Source organism: Plutella xylostella, chromosome 10, assembly GCF_932276165.1.
Source record: "Plutella xylostella chromosome 10, ilPluXylo3.1, whole genome shotgun sequence".
Classification (NCBI taxonomy): domain Eukaryota; kingdom Metazoa; phylum Arthropoda; class Insecta; order Lepidoptera; family Plutellidae; genus Plutella; species Plutella xylostella.
In genome coordinates this window covers 3,378,342-3,398,491 of record NC_063990.1, presented here as the reverse complement: position 1 = coordinate 3,398,491, position 20,150 = coordinate 3,378,342, and the positions used below count along the sequence as shown (strand labels likewise).

At 38.4% G+C, this 20,150-nt stretch overlaps 1 protein-coding gene across 1 annotated transcript in view; it reads left to right on the top strand.

Annotated features, from left to right (window-relative positions):
• The window catches only part of LOC105389629 (myelin transcription factor 1), a 73,215-nt gene that overhangs the window by 30,462 nt on the left and 22,603 nt on the right, over positions 1–20,150 (top strand). Inside the window, exon 3 of the mRNA XM_048623744.1 lies at positions 15,142–15,197. Coding sequence (XP_048479701.1) covers positions 15,142–15,197 — 56 coding nt within the window. The remainder of the gene's footprint in view (positions 1–15,141; positions 15,198–20,150) is intronic.

Genomic DNA, 20,150 nt, shown 5'->3' with positions numbered 1-20,150 from the left:
TTTCGCAAATAATGAATTTAAACTACGACTGGATGTTCCGAGGGATTTGTTGCGCTTTGGAAGGGTTTTCCCGTGGGATTTTTGGAAAAGTTGTCTATTAAATCATTCAGGGTGTCGGCTAACTTCGTGCCAAGCTTCGTTGTACCGATTTCGGATCACAGAATAATCAAGATAATTATTCTGAGTGTAGGTGAGCCTTAATATTGATATCGGCCAGTTGAGGGTAGAGGATAATATCCACGTAAGCGAGCAGCGCGTGGGCACTTTTCACTTTTGTGTGAGCAGCCGCGGTGAGCAGACGGTCAGATGGAGGGAGTGATCGGTGCCGTGGGAGCTTGAGGACCAGGCGCGTGGAGCCGAGGCGGAACACCGTGTGCGAAGCTAAGTCACCTTTCTATTTACTTTTTGTCTCTCGTATATGATTGAGAAGTTATACCTACACTTTATTTCTTGAAGGACGCTAACCCACGGCTGCAATTTCCATCACACTGGTATAGGTATTAGATAGGTACACTAAAGGTCTTCTACCTCGCTCATTCAGTACTTAGCTAGCTAGAGAAAAACCTACACATTACACATTGCCTAGCTTTGGTTCAACTATTTTAGTTTAGAATAGGGACTTCTGGATAGATACAAATAGGCAGAAGCGGGCTGATGGTGATGATGATGATGATGATTATCAAATAACTAAAACCTGACAATAGATCTCACTTCAAAAATAATAAATTCTTATCAAATAAAAAATATACACCTACCTTCAAATTTGTTCTATGGTTCATTGTTCAAATTATTGATTTTTCATTAGGTAAATAAATGCTTCTATAGAATCTATGCTATATTAATTATTCAAAGAATAAAGTAGATACATACTTAAATAAACTTTTCAAAGATGATCAATTATGGTAGTATCTATATGGCAGAGAAGATTATTTGACTTTGAGTTTTAAAACAAATAACAGCGCAGGGAAAGAATTGATTGACGGAGAAATTTATTCTAAAAGTGTCAAGATATCACAAATAAGGGTTCTAGATACTTAAACTAAATCATTTCTGGTCCTATATTGCTCAATAAATACAAATAGCTCGAAGATAGATCAGATTCCTGTCCAATTTCCATATTTTCAGAAAGTTATGTAAATTCTTACCCATAGAAGTGTTTGTTTCCTTGTTAAATCAATAAATTCTTATGTAAAAAAGGATAGCAAGGATATAGTAGGAATAAAGTTAGCTAGGATATATTTATTACAACTATTTATAATATATTTGAATAAGATTATATAATATTCACTATTTCATAACAATTATCCTATCTATATTCCAATAAGATCAAAGAATATTCACTATTTCATATTATATATTTAATCTTTTAAAATAATACCTAAATCACTTCCCACTTGGCTACAAAATTAGAGTCATATTATTATATTTTCAAATACTTATCTATTATGAAATTCATGATTTAATAAAGTTACTATACTATAAATTATTGAACTATTCTAGTTTCAGTTAATTTATGATTATAAATAAAATTGTCCCCTTTAGCTTTGACAACATGTATTCATGTTGATTTATTTACATGAACATAAAGACAAACCATGTAAATATATAAGTTAGGAGCAAGGGAAGTGATTAATAAGTTGGCGGAGGAATGTCCAAGTCAATGGTTGTGTTCCACGAGGGCTCCGATTGAATATTTGCTATTATTTATCTATTTTAGAGTCTTATATATTGATTCAATCGGGTGTAGTGATCAAGGCCTACAAAGCGTATGGAGGGGCTTCCCTTATTAACCAACACCAAAAAACATTATTATCTATATTATTATCTTTATGTACTTACCTGTAAATATGTAGTTATCGTACAAATAAAAGTTATACATTAAAGTTGTAGTATATAGGTCAATAATTATAGGCAGGTAGGAAGTATGTAATCAGTTCTAGGTCATAGTTTTATTTAATTCACTATCTTTCGTTTATTCGGTTATAACACAACGTAGGGTTTCCCTGGATGTTTCATGGCCAATTCAAAGCAGTATTTGTTTCAGTTTTATTTCACTCAAGTAAGTTTTGTTGTAGTTTCAAATATCTTCTTAGTAAATCCAATAGGTAGGAGTTAAGTAGGCAGGCGGTAGGGCGAAACGTTACAATATTATTAAATAAACTCCAATCATATGGTATCAGGGGCAATGTACTTCGATTGTTTGAAAAATATCTCTGTAACAGAATGCAGATAACAGAAATATCAAACATAGATTTAAAAACCGGATATGTTAATACTTACTCGTCCAATCCTAAAAAAGTTAAATATGGAGTACCCCAAGGCAGTGTACTGGGACCACTTCTATTTTTAATATATATCAATGATCTTCCGAGACATATAACACAACCTCTCATACTATTTGCAGATGACAGCACAGCCATAATTAAATGTAATAATTTTGATGAATATGAAAATGACATTAACAAAACATTAATAGACGTTATAAAATGGCTAAAAGACAATAATCTACAAATAAATGTTGACAAAACTAAAATTATTCATTTTTGCCAAAGATCAAAACCGCCCCAAATAAGAATAGCCTATGAGGATAATGTCATTGAAGAAGTATCATCAACCAAATTCTTGGGCTTGGTGATAGACAGTAAAATAACGTGGAAACCACATACTGAAGAACTTCTAAAAAAACTTAGTCGATCAGCCTATGCACTCCATCAACTCAGAAAGGAAGTTAATTTGGATGCAGTGGTAACTTCATACCATGGTTTTGTATCATCTGCACTTAAATACGGAATAATATTTTGGGGAAATTGTAGCAATAACGTACAAATCTTCAAAGCACAAAAGAGATGTATTAGGGCTATGTGTAATCTAAAGAACACTGATAGTTGTGCACCCTACTTTAAAAAACTGAAGTTGATGCCATTACCATGCATATACATTTATGAAATAGGTGTCTTTGTGCATAGTCATCTTTATTTATTTTCAAAAAAATCCAATGCACGAATGCGCAATGTACCTCTTCGTTCACCGTACATTAATCAACTCTCATTACCAAGTTGCAAAACAGCACTAATGAGAAAAAATATCATAAATATGGCTCCTCTTATATATAATAAAATTCCACAAGCCCTAAAAGAATTTCAATCTCATTTGTACAAGGCTAAACTAAAGAAGTTCCTTATAGATAAATGTTATTATAATATTCACGAATTTCTCTCAGACCAAACATTTTAAAGGTTTGATTGATTTATCAATAAATAATAATAATTTTTTTTTTTTTTTTTGACATATTGTATTAATATAGCTTATTAATTAATTATGACATTATATGATTTAATTATTATTATTTTTTTATATATACTGCTATTGATTATATCTCGTGACATTTATTGTAAATTATAGCTACACTGCTTTAGATTGTTATTAATTTTCTTTTCTTTTTTTATGCATGGTGTGTGAACTCTCGAATTTTTGTACGCCCCTTGGGTAAAGCATAGCATGAACCTTCACTATAAATAAGATCCTGTATTTAAAATGTACTCACCTGTGCTTTTGACAAATAAATTTATTTTGATTTTGATTTTGATTTTTTGAAATAATTTAATGACTAACGACCACTATTAACGTAAATTATTTTTAACAGACTTCGAAAAAATTAGGAGATTTTCAATGCATCTGTATATTTCTTGAAGGCATGTAGTATTCTTGCAGGTACTATTCTTTTTTGAGGTTGAAGCCATCATTAAGTCGACATCTATAGTAGACTCCTAGAAAGAGAAAAAAAACAGAGATTAAAAAATAATAATTAATAAATATTTATAGCGTCCCACCTGAGCTGTTTCTAAGATGTTCAATTTGGGATTTTTTAAAACTGTCTCGATCGCGGCCCGCATCTGTGCGCCTCAAGAAAGCGGCTTATTACGAATGCAAAATTTTCCATTCATATTCAAAATTTTATATCCCGATGTGGTTGGGAGAGAGCTAATTTATTCGGAGGGGCTCAGCACTCTGCTCGCGCCAGTCTTAGGGAGGATTACGGAAGGGTTGCGCGCTGCACAATTGACAGGTGCCTGTCAAAAATTACAATTAATTATTGAGACAATTGCCGCGGCGGCTGCGCTTCTGCGGACTAAATATTAATTTTGACTTTCTTGAGTGTTTTAAATTCTTCATTACTCTTTTGGGTTACTTATTGGGCATCAAATTGAAATTAATTTAAGAATGTTCCTTTTTTGTTTTTTTTAAAGCAGTTTGACAGCAAAATAATGTAGCTTTTTTAACAATTATTTACTTTTCTTAAAAGTTATACCTATGTAATATTTTTAGTAAACAAATATTATATTTATTATTATTACTTTCCCAATTTATTAATACGTTTATGAGTACCCGGCTTGGTCCACTCAGCGCCTCAGACGGGCGGCAGATCGATCAGCGGTTTATAACCGCTCGGATTTAATAACCCTAATCCAGCCTAAGCCAGCTTTATTGCTCAGTTACTACCGTGTTTTATACCTAGATTTATGTCAAGTAGTTCCGGTATTGGTGTTATTATGCCGTCGTTATTCATGAGGTAGGTAGGTAATTTATAATTTTGTATAGAAATGAACGTGTGAAGTAACTATAAAATTAAACTCAATTTCTGATATAATCTGATATGATATAACACTATTGTTATACTTTTCATAAACTTTTTGAAGACATAAAAACCAAGACATGGCTGATAAAAAAAATCACACATACCTAGATTTCGGTATAAATAAATAGTGTTAAACTTTTACCGGACTATCATTTTATCAATCACATCAAAGTAGAGTAGCGACCCGCACACACATTTTAACGGTTAAATACAACAAGTATAAATATATAAATAAGCATATGCTATATAGTTACAGCAACAGAACCCGCATTTATCACTCGAAGTACCTATTTAAAACCCGAATAGATCAATCCAACTGCAGTGATATGAACAATGCTCAGCGTTCAATGACTAACAATCTGTTATGTGTGTTTACGCGGCGCGGGTGCGGGGGCAAGTAACAAATGACGCCACTCTGTCACGAGGTCAATACCGACTCAATGAATGTCCGATACGCTAGTGATGGACTGCCTCGCATCGATATGAGCAGGAATGTTTGGTAAATGGGTCTGCCGTGCCATAGCTGCTTACTCGTATATACTTGAGTCCCGCGCAGCCTGGGCAGTCACCGACTGCAAATCTGTGGCTAATCCTTTCGCCACGGTGTTAAACCTTAACATCTACTCGTAGCTTCTCTAGTGTTTGTCAAGGACAAGGTAAGAATAAGAAAATTACCTAGTTTTCGAGTGAAGGCAACGAACTGACAAAGATAATCAGTAGTCGCTGGATTAGGAAGACTGTAAATGACTTCGAGTTGATTATGTTTATTAAATATATGATGGGATAATATATTTCCTTATTTAATAATTTCAAAAATGCATTTCAAATACAGAATAACCCTACACGTGGTTAAGTTCAAATAAATTAGTGTAGATCCTAGACCTATGCAATAATATGTAATAGTGACCTCATAAATCGTATTCAGTTTTAGCCAAACCAACAAGTGCAGCGGTACCGGCGATAGCGAATGTTATTGATGGCGCACATCCCTCACCCGCCGCTGCCCCGCTCCGCACCGCACGCCCCGATCGCGCCCGGCTCTCATATCACCACAACTACACCAAAAATCTAATTGCCATCATCCCTAAAGCAATTAGCGGCCGCCCACCCAGAGGCATTTTCATAATCTTAACGATCCTCACCAGAATTTCACTTCAACATTTCATGGTGGAATTCTCGTCGTGTCTGCGTCATAAATATTTTGTCCGATAAACCGTTCGTTCGACAGCCGCGAGGCGTAAGAAAATGTTAATTAACGAATCCATTGTTTTCCCGCCCGGCGGCGGTTCCAAGATGGTGCCGCTTCCGTTTCCGCCCGGCTCCTTCTTTATGTGCTGCTACCGCCATTTTTCCGTGAGGCGCGCCATTGTGCCGGGCCTGCTGCGCGGTGGAGTATAATGATTTTAATTTCCTCTAATCAAGAGCCTTAGGTGCGGCTTAAGAATTCTAATGATGCGCACGACGCCAGCGCCGCGGCGGCGGCTGACAGAAACATCGCCACTTATTCTGATTGCGACGAGTGTGGCGCTGAATAATTAATATGCCATTATTTTCATCATGCTTCTCCGCTAAACAAAAGGAACGCGCTGCATGTAATTTATGAATTAAGAAGCATTCACAATGTTTTACAAACTCGAGTACCTTAGCTGCCATAAACAGAAATTAATTTTATTCGAAGGGTACCGAAACATTTTGATATCAATGTTTAACATTATATTATTTAAAATTCAATACTTCACCAACCACACATGTCCACGGTTGGACTTAAAGTATATATTAAGTTATCTCAAGAAGCACCACAACACTTCCTAGGCCTTCATCCATTCACACCAGTAACACAAAGGTCAGTCGGGCGATCCAATTATCTCACATTAAATTTGAATGAAACCGTAGCCAACAATAACTAACAATCACCAGAAGCCAGTACCCATTTACCCGAAGCCGTTGAGTAAATTTAAATTACAAATGACATTGTAAGTTCGCACTCTAGTTTTAATCTAGCCGTGTAGCGAGCAACCCTTTTCGTTCAATCTGTGTAACGACTAGGGCATGCAATACCGGAACAATTTTCAATACCGGTATTGAGTTCCGGTATTACAACTCAATACCGGGATCCCGGTATTAATACCGGTATTAGACTTCCTTGTAATAAATGGCATATACTGTGTTTAAAGGTCGTATACGTCAAAATAAAACTAGAAAATGCAATCATATTCTGTATTTTGTTGTAGATTTTTACGAGAATTAAGTTTTAGAGTTTAAATTTTAGAATAAATTATTTTTTTACATCCGGTGTCGGTTTACGCATGGTCAACAGTAGATTTCTAGCAGCCAAAAACTGCATTAAACGGTTGGGAACAAGTGCGCTTTCACAGTATATAGAAACACAAGGCTAACTAAATCTTAATCGCTCTATTTATAGCCTAAAAAAGTCCGATTCCGGTATTACTTCAATACCGGTATTAACTTTCAATACCGGTATTGAAAAAAGCGGGAAATTTGTCCGGGATCCCGGTATTACGGATACCGGTATTGCGGTATTGCATGCCCTAGTAACGACCACATTACGGCGGCTGCGGGGAAGCCACTTGCAATTAATTTTTTGACAATTTAACGAAACGCCTATTGCGTTTGAATGGCGATGACTGAAATGTATGCAGATTATGCAGAGGAATTGTTGTTTTTGAGCAATATAATACTTAAAAATTAGCCTATATTTTTTGTTCAGTAAAAATATTTTTTAATAAATCTTTTTGTGAGCGGTGGTTTTGCCTTAAAAATTACAGTGAGAATACCCTATTAACCTAGTAAAATGTAACCTGGCTCACAAAGTAACAAAAACACAAAGATTCATGCTCATGTACATTTAAATAGATAGATGTGTTAAAACCTTTCAAACAGAATATTACTGTACCGTTTACAAGTAAATCAAACCTCCTCATTAGCATTCCTCACCTGATTTCTGGCGCCATTTTCTGAATCCTTTTATGGTGGTGAGATGCACCGCAGCACTGTGCCTCACTCTCCATTCCGGCGGCGCGCGGTGTTTGCCTTGAGGACCACCGCGCAATTAAGACAACCCCTTCAGATCCACACTCAGAATTCTAATCACGCCGCCAGCCCACAATACACCGCTTAACACCGCCAAATTAACGGAGAAAATAACCGAATCTCCGCGAAAACAACATTACGTCTCGCAAAATGATTTCATTACACCAATCGGCTCAGCGCAGTGCATGAGCCCGAAACAAACGAACCGAAACATTCGATCAAAACACTCATAACCCTCTGTGAAAGCACACGACTAATAAAAATGGGAAAAACGATTACAGATCAATGAAGCGTGGCTTCCCCTCGGGCGCAAATAAGGCAGAGTACACACTTCAAATATGCTTTTCTTAATCGTTCTCATAAAACAAAGATCAGCGGCCCGCGATCTCCCTCGCGACTCAAAAAAAATAAAAAGCGCTCCCCGCTGCTGCTCATATCGCGTCTATCATTGCGGATTTTTTACCTCAAATTACTTTTACGACGGAACCCTCCGAATCGATATTGTTTGGATTGAAATTGCAGCTTCCGCGGCTATTATTAGCACCGCTTTGTGGAAAACAAATCAAATTACCGGTAATACTGCACTTCCGCATCCTATTTCTTTTTTTACAATAAATTATTTATCATAGTTTCTCTCTTGTCATGTGAAATAAGGACATTATATATTATTCTAATTATAAAAGGTCATCTTATTTTGTAGTTTCATGAGAGCGTGCATAATAATGACAGAGGACCGTACTGGAGCCTTAACCACAACTTGACAAGCAGCGAACCCTTATAAAGGCACATACAGGAATAATGTCATAACAGCTTATCAGTTGAAATAAATCTGTATACATAGTTAAAACATTACTTCATATCTCCACTTTAAACCTCAACAATGTAATTATAAGGCGTCCTACGCTTTATTATTTTCCGCGCTCCCAATTCGAAATCTATAATTGCGTGATTAGGAAGGTATTTTCTTAACTCAAATCCGATGCAGCGCGGCTATCAGGTCCTCCAAGTTGGATTGGCTTAAAACCTCCTCAGGGATGTGTCATTATCATTTTCTGCGGAGAGATGACTGATCCGCCGCCCGGGGACGTCGAGGCTTTAAGAAAATTATAATACCGTAAGCTATTTTAATCTTAACTTTGTTAAAAATCTTGCGTCCGACTTTAGCATTAATCACTTTTGGCAGACGGTGTAATGGATGTGTCGCGAGTGCGCCGCGGGCGGTGTGCACGCGCCTTTATTAACATTTATACTCTAATACTGGTAATGAGTTGATCATATTATCAGTGGCGGATGTGCATGTAAAACTACTCCGAATATATTTACTGTTTAATGAAAATTAAGTAGCTGGTTTTTTTTATCTCTTAATATTTTCTTAAAGATGCAGGTAGATTAAAAGTATTGATTTATAAATTACATTTAGTAAATGTTTCTTGACTTTCCTAAACTTTTGTTAGACGTCTCGCCTAAGATTTAACTCGCTCTATGTTTCACCTCTTCTTTGTAATCCAATCTTAGCTGGATGTAGTCTTCAAATAAATTTAATTATTATTTCTCAAGAAACAAAGGAAATACCTTCATCAAGCACAAAATCTGAAGCTTAATTGAAAGTCGACATTGAGAGATTTCAATTCAATTACTAAACCATGTTTAACGAAATCCAATCCCCCTTTCCCTGAAGGAATAATATTATTTATTCACAAAAAATAATACAAAACGCGGCCGCGAGACGCCGACGCTCTGTTGGTTTTTTCGAGATCATTCGATGTAAAAGTTGGGAGTAGAGAATGTAGGCAGGAAGAAAACTTGGATAAGCGAAGCCTTCTAAAATGATTGATGCGGAGTGCGACCGTCGCGGGGCAGCGGGGCGCGGGGCGCGGGACCACCGACCCCACACAGAAACTTGTAAATTTTAAAACGAATAAACGTCGAATGGTTCATGATTTGAAATAGAAGATCATTAGCGCAATATTGGCGCAGCGAGCGGCCCCCGCTAATTTATTATCGGGAAACGAAATTCCACTGTTTTTATGGCTGCCCATCAATCAGTCTGCGATCTGCGTGGAACACGATGCTATTAAGAAATTATATTTTTCACTATTAATTCATGCTGTTCTCTGTATTCAAAACTCAAAGGATTGTGTTCAAAGGACTCGTTTAGAAATGGCATGTCAACAACAAAAGAGCAGTAGTGTTCTCCACATAGAGGAAGCTCGCAATCGCGTTTAGCCAATTTCCTAACGTATTGGAAACATTGAACAATTGTTTGAAGACATGTTATTATTATACGGAGCGTTTAGTCAGAGCGGCGAACATCGGAACTGCAAATGGAAATACAGATATACAATACATTATGTACCTCTTGATTTAAGTACTTCTGTTGTATCGTGTCTAGACAATATCCATTTTGTTAACGGTGGAATTTGATAAATTGTTACGGTAATTCATAGTTATGTAATAGTCGTATAGGAATTATATATGTACTTATAATTATTATCGAATTACTTAGACCAGCATATTTTTCATGAGAGACCTTTCCTATAGGTAAGCAGTTCAGAGAATACCTTTTTATTTCTTCATGAGCATATTTTCTGGTTTCTGTTTTTGAGCTTATTTAGTGAATGCGGTTTTAGTATTTATTTAACATTGCATTGTTGGTATGCATCCTGTCTACACAGTCACACGCTGGCAAAGATAAGTTTCTGGCGAATCTCGCCGGTCCTCAGCCTGCATTCACGCCAAGTTTCCTGCCGTCTCGGCCGAGGTGTGGCCGCCTCATTGTTCCTCTTCCTGTCTCGAGCCGTCCGTATGTCTGTCTGTCACCCTGAATGCACATTTTCAGCGCCTTGTCCTTGCTTTCATTCATTGTGACTGCTATTCAGCCGGCGGTTCGCCAAACAATCGCGAAGGTGAAAGGGGTATTAAACTCGCATGTCCTTATGCTTAGTCATAAATGTTGTTACCACATTACATGTGTATATTGGCCTTATAAATCAATTGTTATTAAATATCAATGACATATAGTCATATAGTTAACCGTCAAAAACATTACTTATCCTTAAAAACGTTACTTTTTAATAAACATAAATTCCTTAATTACCAACGCCACACTAACCAAACAATCATGACAAACAAACAACACTCCACATGATCAACAGTACACCTCTGAGAGGCTTCACATGGCCTATTAAACCGAAGCTGAATCAATTCACCATCACACAACACAGAGCACACAGTGGGCCGGCAGTGAGTGAGCCCCACCTGCCGACACCTGTGTCCCACTGTACCGGTGTAGTGTGCGGAATGTGATAACAGAACTTGAACTGCGAATGCGGGATATATGACGAAAGGCTCGCACGGTTGTATTAACAAACTAGCGAGCCAAATCGCACGCTCTGAAGGCGTATATACCGTAGGTACCTTTTGGAAAATAACATCAAAATATTCAAAAGTTTGACAAAAATATTAATGGCACCTTTGCCAATATTTTGAATAGCTAGATGTTTTTTTTTACTATGATGCAAGTCAAGGTACAACGCTTATATGAAGTTCGTGGAATGTGCTCCTAAGTTAAATCACTACTCTCGTACTCGTATATGTTTAATCGCTCGCACTTGTCTGTAGTAAGCTGCCGCGTATCCACAGGTAGATATTTACATCACTATATTTACTTAGATGTGACGTCGTGAAACATAGAGATTCGAAGCTCATAGAAAGGATTATTTTAAGTATTGTATGGGAAGTTTGATGTTACAAATATACTATGAGTCTCTATGTCAGTAATTTTTTCGGTTTTATAATTTGTTCATTGCCTAAAAGTTGTGTTTTACGACTTTTAGATGCGACTCAAGTTTGAACAGTGCATGTGTACCCCAGGTACCTATAGGTATGTTTCTGTATTGCGATGCTCTAATTCGAATGCAGTAATCCAGGACACGCTTGCAAGGTTGGATTGTTGGATTGCAAGATCCTAGGCTATTTACGCCGTGCCTCAGCGTGTTCCTAGCTCTACGGCACATTCTGTCACAGCTCTCGTAATCGCGCGTTAAACGTCGATCGTGTTCGTCTCACTGCGAACACTGATTTAATTCCACTCATACCGCCTCTATTAGCTTAATGCCGCCAATTACACGTATGGAGACGTAAATGTACAGTTATTACATTTACTACTGAAAATCAGCAAATGGAACTTAATAATAGGTTAAGTTACTAAGGTAACAAACTGGGAAATGTTAAGATACTGATGAATTTGCCCCATGCCTCTGGAGGTTGTTGGCTTACGAGTATAGAAAAAACTGTGGCATTGATTTAACATTGTATTACATGTTCGCACAAATAAATAGCCTTAATTTAATTAATGTTATAACCTTAATATTCACACTACATCCGATCATTTCTTATTATGCGTTATTAAAACAATAAAAAAACGATTTCGAAAGTTTACATTTCATTTTGAAGTTTTTCATTGATATACCTCTGAAACCCAAATAAAACATAGCCAATAATTCAATGCATTCAATATTTATTGAAATAAATGTTAGGGGTTATAAAGTCAACACACTAAATATTTTATGTTTGAGTGTTTTACGTCATGGCCGTGGGGTGTGCAACAGAATGAAAACACAAGCCGGGGTACATGCATCTGTATGAAAATCTGAGTTATGTTTTATAGTGGACGTGATTTGAATAAAGACGCCATCAAAATTGGTCGCCGGTTTGCTACGACGAACTTCTTAATTTCTTAGAACATTTCGAAAACGGCTCTGAAGTATTTTTTGTAGGCATAGCCTAATTAGATATTAATTCCAATTAGGATATGTCTCCAAAAAATTATATATTTTGCTTACCATCTTAAAGGTTATACATATAACTGTATAGATTATATAGTCCTCTATCCTCTGTTTCTATTGGTTTATAACTTACAGAGCTACTTTACACATAACACGTACCCGAAGGGTGCCACAACCACAACGCTATCCTCTGGCGACCTGGTCCCTCTGTCGGTCTAAAGTCATCGGCCTGTGGGACATCCCACGCTACGTCGAGAACTCATTTACCGCAACAGTCATCGGTTCTTCCGCAGATCATGATTCAACAAAATACAAAGCAAACCCCATGAAATGTGCAGTGATCATTCGGCGTAGCGAGGCGGCGCCGCTGCGTCAGGCCGGCGCGACGGCGTTCGACAATTCTTTATTATTCATGGGGCGATCTGAGCGCGGAGTGTTTTATATGAGCGACGATCGAGTATCAATTTGTACCCAACGCCCCGTATTAGCATTTCCGTCCCGTATGTAGGCTTACATTGTCATGAGGGTGGGAATTTTATGGGATTTTCTTCCATGATTCCTTTGTTTTCCGAAGGCTTTTTTCTCGGTTACAGTGGATTATTGGATCTGATTATGTAGCTTTTGTTCAGAGTGTCGTCGCGTATCATAATAAATAATTCTTGTGTGGTCTCGTTAAAATAAAACGTAACACATAGTGTTGCTACGCCGCGCCGTAGCAATGTCGTAGCACATTATTCGTAGCATAATTTTCGTAGCACATTGCTTACTCGTAGCTCGTAGTCATTAAACCGCAGCCCCAAAGTAACTCGAAAACAAAACAACATCGAAAACTATCAAAAGACGAGGAGAAATCGCAGAAATGCGCCGCATTTCGCTAGTTTCGTTTCTATATCTTAATACGTTTGAGTATTCGTAGCACAATACGCTAAGCAGTGTGTACGGACGGCTTATGACTGTTCATTAAAGATACGATAAAGACGGCGACGGCGACGCCTAAATTGGCTCCGTTGTCTGCGCGATTATAGCGGCTAAGTGTGCGGTGCGCTACCTCCCGCAAGGTTAATAAGTAACTGGGTTTGCGGCGGAGAAAGGGTTAACGAATGTCTTGGAGTACTTTTGTACGAGTATAAGGAATATGTAAGTTTCTCCGTTTTTGCATGATATTTTCTTGCATTTTTTAAGTTATCTATCAGAATACTTAATTTTTTCAGACTTTTACATTACATGCAGTTACGATTGTAGGATCTATCGACTAAATAAACTTTTCAGAGCTATATTTAGATGAAAATTATTATCTATTTCTTTCTATATCGTAAGAAAAAAAAAACAAAAGTAGTATTATTATAATTTTCATACTACCTTAGGTATTATCTTTCTATCCGTCTCGTCAGTGAATATAACCAAGTATAACTACATAAAGCAGACACCACACAATAGTGTTTCGCGACAGCGAGCTCCGATTTTCGCTTACGAAATGAACATTCATTTCAGCAGATGTAGTTCAACTAACAAGAGGGCTGTTAATTTAAATTTAGTATCTTAACGCGAATAATGAACGGGAAGGTGATTGTCGTAATGGCTGGTAGGCTTCTGCTGTGTGTGGAGGGTGTTGAGTCGCGATGTTTGATTTCAGCTTCAGTAATTATGGGTGTAAATATTTATCGTTAGTTACTCTGTAAGAGGTTTTGTGGCGTCTGGGGTTGAGTGTATCAACATTTTATTTCGTCGTATTAAACTCTATTGGAAGGTAATTATTCAGGCAATCAAATTAGCAACTTTATCTCTCATCTCAAGCCGTAGTAATGAAGAAAATAATGAATCCGCTAAGCAAGACAGCCACCGAACCATAAGAACATTTGTCTGTCGTCTCGTATGCAAACGAGTTGGCGGTAATTTTTAATTACAGACATGTCTAGGTCTCGTCTCGCAAGGAGCCGCTAGGGGGCGCGAGGTGCGAACGCTCGGAGAGGGGGGCGGTTAAGTGCAGCATTTTACGGCTTTTATGCATACTTGATGGCACCGCCATAATCTCCGCGGTCGTATCTCCCCTACTCCTCACGTCACCTGTATTCGATATAAATTGCTCTTAACTTATTCCCCGTCTTGGCATTCGACGGTTTTCGTATTCTCACTGCCATTCAATTTGAATGTGCGTGTAAGTAATTATTGATTACGAATAACAATTATATTCTCTTTTAAAAGCCCACGTCGAGCCCCCGTGACTAATTTGTAATTAATTCGGTAAGTTGGACGAATCGTTTAAATATTATATAGTTTAAATGCCTTCGGCTCGTGAATTGGAAAATAATAGCGGGCTTTGGACGCGTGTCGCCTAGAGAGGGGGGGGGGGTAAGGGGCATCCATTACTGGCCGCGAGCAAACAAAGCATTACCAGCTCAATATTAAAATCAAATTTACGGCCCGTGTGGAGCCAGCTTAATGCCGCAGCTTAGCCTTAAGCAGCGTTGGTAACATGTGCTTTATGAATATAAGTACTGATGTTGCCGAGTGAAATTAATGAATTTTCATTAGTACATTATGACGGCCGAATGTTGTAGTGATTAGCGGATAGCCGTGTGAGTGATGTGATATGAAAACAATAAAGTTAGGTAGGCAATTTAACTGAAAATATTCAAAATCTCAAATATACTGTTTATTTTGTTTCAGAACCAGGAAGAAACGCAGATAACACACAAGCTGTTCCGGCCGGCGCCCGCCAAAACGTAAGTACATATAATTTTTCATAATGTCTCATTCACAGTCTGTTATTAAGTACACAATTCACTCAAGAGCATTCAATGAAATAATAAATGACCAATGTACGTAATTTTATTTTATATTTATGTTTTTTTAATATATTATACTAAGCAATTACATAAATAACAAGAGGGATTAAATATACGTGATTAACAACATGCCAAAGGCAATACTTATCATAGCACAGCTCACGATACTTCGCTTTTTGCAGTCACACAAATAAGTCACGAACTCCTAAACATTGTATTCCTTATTACGCCGAAGGCAACAATTACACCGCGACTGCCATAAACCGGTGCATTTGTCGCATGCCGAAATAACACTTATTTATATACGTGTAACGAGCGAAAATTGCGCTTATTTATATATATGTAACGCGAGAAATATGTGCGGGGACGCGCGTGATCCGCGACTCTTGGTAATTATTGCGTGAGTTATTGGCGAAGGAAGATAACACGTACTTTACGACCAGTGCACGGGGACCCCTCAACTCTTCTGGCTGTGTGAGCTCGGTGATGTCAGGCGCGGCCGGGGTAGGTCGTGCAAGGTTGGTGCAGTTATAAATGTTGCCACCGTTTCGAGGGTTGCCAGCTGCCTGCTTTATCTGCCGGTTGACTCTTGATCGTGACTTTCCGATGAGATTTTGGTAATTATACTGATTATGAGCGCGGCTCGTGGCTCGGCCGGCAGCGTCTCCGGGGACCGATGCTGGGAGCTATCACACTTGTATCAGATCTACTTTTATTTTTATCTGAAATTCAAGGGTTTTCTTAGTTCGTTAAGCTGCCCAGAAATCTATTCCTGAATAACAGAATAGGTATATTATATATTTCAGTGAATCAACAAAATTAAGAGAATACTACTTGAATAAACTTACGAAACTTTTACTACATATTATTTATTACCTATGTACCTAAGAAATCTACGAATTTATTGTAATACTGCTTTTTTTTGCTTTTTATGGAACTCTTTGTTATTATTATGAAAAATCAATGACACCATAACCTACATCTGATAACTTCCCTCCAAAACTAAGTTTGCTGAGTATTTGTCTCAAAAGTTGGGCCAAAGTACATGAAGGCCAACTTCTCTCAAAGTTTGATCCAATAAAACAAAGTTCCGAACAAACGAATGCATTAAACTCCGCCGCAAAAAGATCCAATCATAATCTCGCACTTCCACGCAGCAGAAGTTAGTATGCATTGACTTTGAAAGTCATCCAAAACTTAGTTTTGTTGTGTTTATGAAACTATTCGGTATGTGCCGCCGATACAGTGTGCACGAACTGGCGCCCAACTCGAGGCATAGTTCGCTAAGTGGAACAGCTGTAAAACAAAGTAGCGAAGGGTCTAGGAACTTGGTACCGTGTGCCCGCGCCGGGCCGCGGCCGCGACCGGCCGACACAACTCTCCGCAACTACTTTGACAGTTTAATTCGGGAAGCACCAACCCGAGGTCGACGGCCGTATCGATTTTTGCCAAGTTAAACTAGGTTCAAGTAAAGTATTGCGTCGCGCGATGATAACGGCGCCTACCCCCCGCCGCCTCCGCGTGCAGATAAACTTTTAAAATGACTTTGGAAGCTTTTGAGCTTTTAATCGGTAAAGTTGTACAGACAGACAGTTCGGGCACAATCCTTGAACCGCTTGCGCCGGCGACGACGGCGGCCGCAAAACTTTGTTTTACAGGACTACTTTTCTTCTTGTTTCAAGGTTGGACTCTTAAAACAAACTCCGGTTCGACGGAGTTCGTGAACTCGGGCGCCAACAATTTACAAATTTCTCTCTTTCATAACAACTAACTGGCGCGCGGCGCCGGCGAAAGTTGTCCTGCGTAGATCTTAATCTCATTGTCTGTGCGCTCGCGGCGAACAGCTGATCGCGCGGGTCGGTGACCCCGGCTAATTGATGCGCCTCGCAGGCGACTCGGGAGAAAAAGTGGACGCGGAAATTGGCAGTTAACATGAAGTTGCTTTAGGGACCCCTCGAATAGCGGGCACTTTTTGTTTTGTTGCTATAAATCATTGATGAAGTATAGCTGTGGCGGCGGAGGCCGTGGACAGGGCCGGCGCCCTTCGACGTGTTTATTCAATTCGTTAAAGTGACATTGATAGCCGCCTCCGCCGCTCACCTGGCGGCCGCTCCGAAGCCTCACTGATAGCCGTTTAATACCGGAGCGTCTGCATTTTTATGAACTCAACGACTGTGGAGGTCGTAAAAGCTTTTATTCGCACCTGCCCCCAAGGGCTGGTGTTTTTCAGCATTCATAACTTTGAAGAGCGTTAAACATAAAACGTAATGCAATTAATGACAACGCTGAAAGCTTTGACCACGTAGAAAAATGATATTAAAATTCTTTACAGTTCTGAAGGGTAATTTTACGAAGGTACAGGGATAAGCTTTGATATAAGCTGCCTTATATACTTACCAGTATATATTTACGGATTCCTAAATCAATCGCAGCATAAGCTAAATGCAGTATCGGGTATTGCGCGTAAATTTTACGTAACCAGCAATAAATAGGTTGCGGGTGTGGGGGCGGGGCCGGTGGGCGCGGCGTGCGCGCGCCGCCCCCGCGCCCCGCGCCCCCGCCGCCGCGCCGCCGCTCCGCGCTCGGCCCCGCACTGCCACACTGGCCACACACCGCTACGGGTAAACTTTGCCGCCGCTACGCCGCGCCGTAGCGCTACGAGTGCTACGAACTTGAAATAAAAACCAAATAAAATTGTGCTACATTTTTGTGCAGTGAATAAAAATTTTCGTAACTCAGTGAGCCTACAAGTGGGAAATTTATAAACTATAGTGCGTGATGAGGGCAAGCCCCTCTGTGTTATAGCAATGTCCACCCTCGTACGGCCCGTCTGGTAAGTCGCCCGTTTTATTGCAGAATTTTATTTCGATCGCGTCAACTATTAAAATTTCCAAAGGTGAATAGTTGAGCGCCTATGCCGGGTATCCATGTAAAATCTTTCCGGGTTTCGTGTTTTTATTTCAGATTTTTCAGGTCAGTGCGACAAGTGTGAAAAACATTTAAATAAATAAAATATTTACGCACAAATCCCACGCTCGTAAAACCATTTCACAAAACGCTTTCAAATTGAAATATTAGGCAGGTAGAACTTAAGTAGGTGTTTGTGTGAATTTATTTTTAGAGATTTTAAATAGGTAGGGTCAAAATTTAGTAACGAAAATATGAATGTTAACTACAACGTATTTATTATAGTAAATATCTTGAATGATTACATTTCATTAAGTGAAGTCTTACTTTTTACTCGTAAAAGTTTACATTTTCTTATTTCGTTTTTATACACTAATTTTTTCTCTTGTTCTATATTTTTATAGTTTTATGATTTTGAAAAAAATAGTGTATTAAGGTACAAAAATATAGAAATAGCCTCGTTAAGTTGTCCTACTAGATTTCATTTAACATACAACGGCTTGATATAATTTAATACTTTTATATTCAAATATCATGCTCATTTACTGTTTACGGTGACTTGTTTAATATTAAATAAAAAGAAATACAGATCTTTTTATAAAGTATTATTCGTGAACTTAAAGTTCTTAAAGCTAATCATCATATTTTATATTATTTGAAACAAAGTTTAAGTTATAATATAGATAATTACTTATCTATATTATAATTCAGACACAGTATCCGAACTACATTTTCATCGTGAAAAATCAAGAACAACAAACAAATTTTAATAATTTCTATACAGGTACATGGAAAACTCTATAAAAAACTTATGCACCAAAGTGCAACCTCCTTACGTCCAAACTGAAAAAAAAACACGACGGTAAATTCGGGAATTCGAAAAAAGAATACCTTTAACGGGTGGGGGTCAATTTAAACCAATTTCACGACTCGGCAAGGGTTGTGCCTCGCCGTGCCGATCTAGATAGCCGGTGCAATTGTTTGATCGCGGGCGTGTAGGTGGCGCTTATCTGATGGGAACCGTACAAGGGTTTCATTAATGTTGATCTGTGAACGCACCGATCACGTCGAGTAGGGTGATGAACTGATGGTTAGGTTATTGACGTGAATGTTTGAGTGTTTTATTAAGGGAGAGTTACAGATTATATAGTGCCACAATCTTATCTGTTCCGGTGGTCAAAATGTGCAACAACGAGACGTCATTGTCAAACGTCATTTCATACTCTGTGCGTTATTTGAGTTGTCAATTTCTGCGAATAAGCTGACGCTACGTTATTTAATTTGTTTTGTGATTTTCTGGGTGAAATACTGCCAAAAACGCTGTAATGTGATGCAAGAAAAGTAGTGCTATATATATTGGCTTTTATGCAGGAAGAATAACGTATTCAGGCGCCTTTAATTCCGTTTGAAAAATTGGAAGAACGAGTTGCAGCGGCTACAGGTTAGTGTTGCCAAATATGACGAATAATTTTACCCATATATACTCCATATAATTTTATGAAATATTTTCCCGAGAGGCCCGTGCCCCAGCAGTGGGGACGGGATGGGTCGTGGTACTCGTGATGAAAAGTATATAATCTTTATTTTTCTTTGGTTACAGGTGTGAGGACGTGACATGATACTTTAAATCTTAGGCAGTATACCAAGAAGTATATGGCGAATATATCTCTCATCTACGATTTGCTGATGACATAGTTATTATGGCGGAAACGCTGGAGGAGTTAGGCGAAATGCTCACAGACCTCAATGATGCCTCTAAACAAGTTGGGCTGAAAATGAACATGGACAAGACAAAGGTCATGTCGAACGAACATGTTTCATCATCGCCCGTAACTGTAGGAGGTGTCACCATCGAAGTTGTCGATCAGTATCCCTACCTAGGACAAGTGATCCGATTAGGTAAATCCAACTTCGATAAAGAGGTAGCTCGTAGAATCCAACTCGGATGGGCAGCGTTCGGGAAATTACGACACATCTTCACTG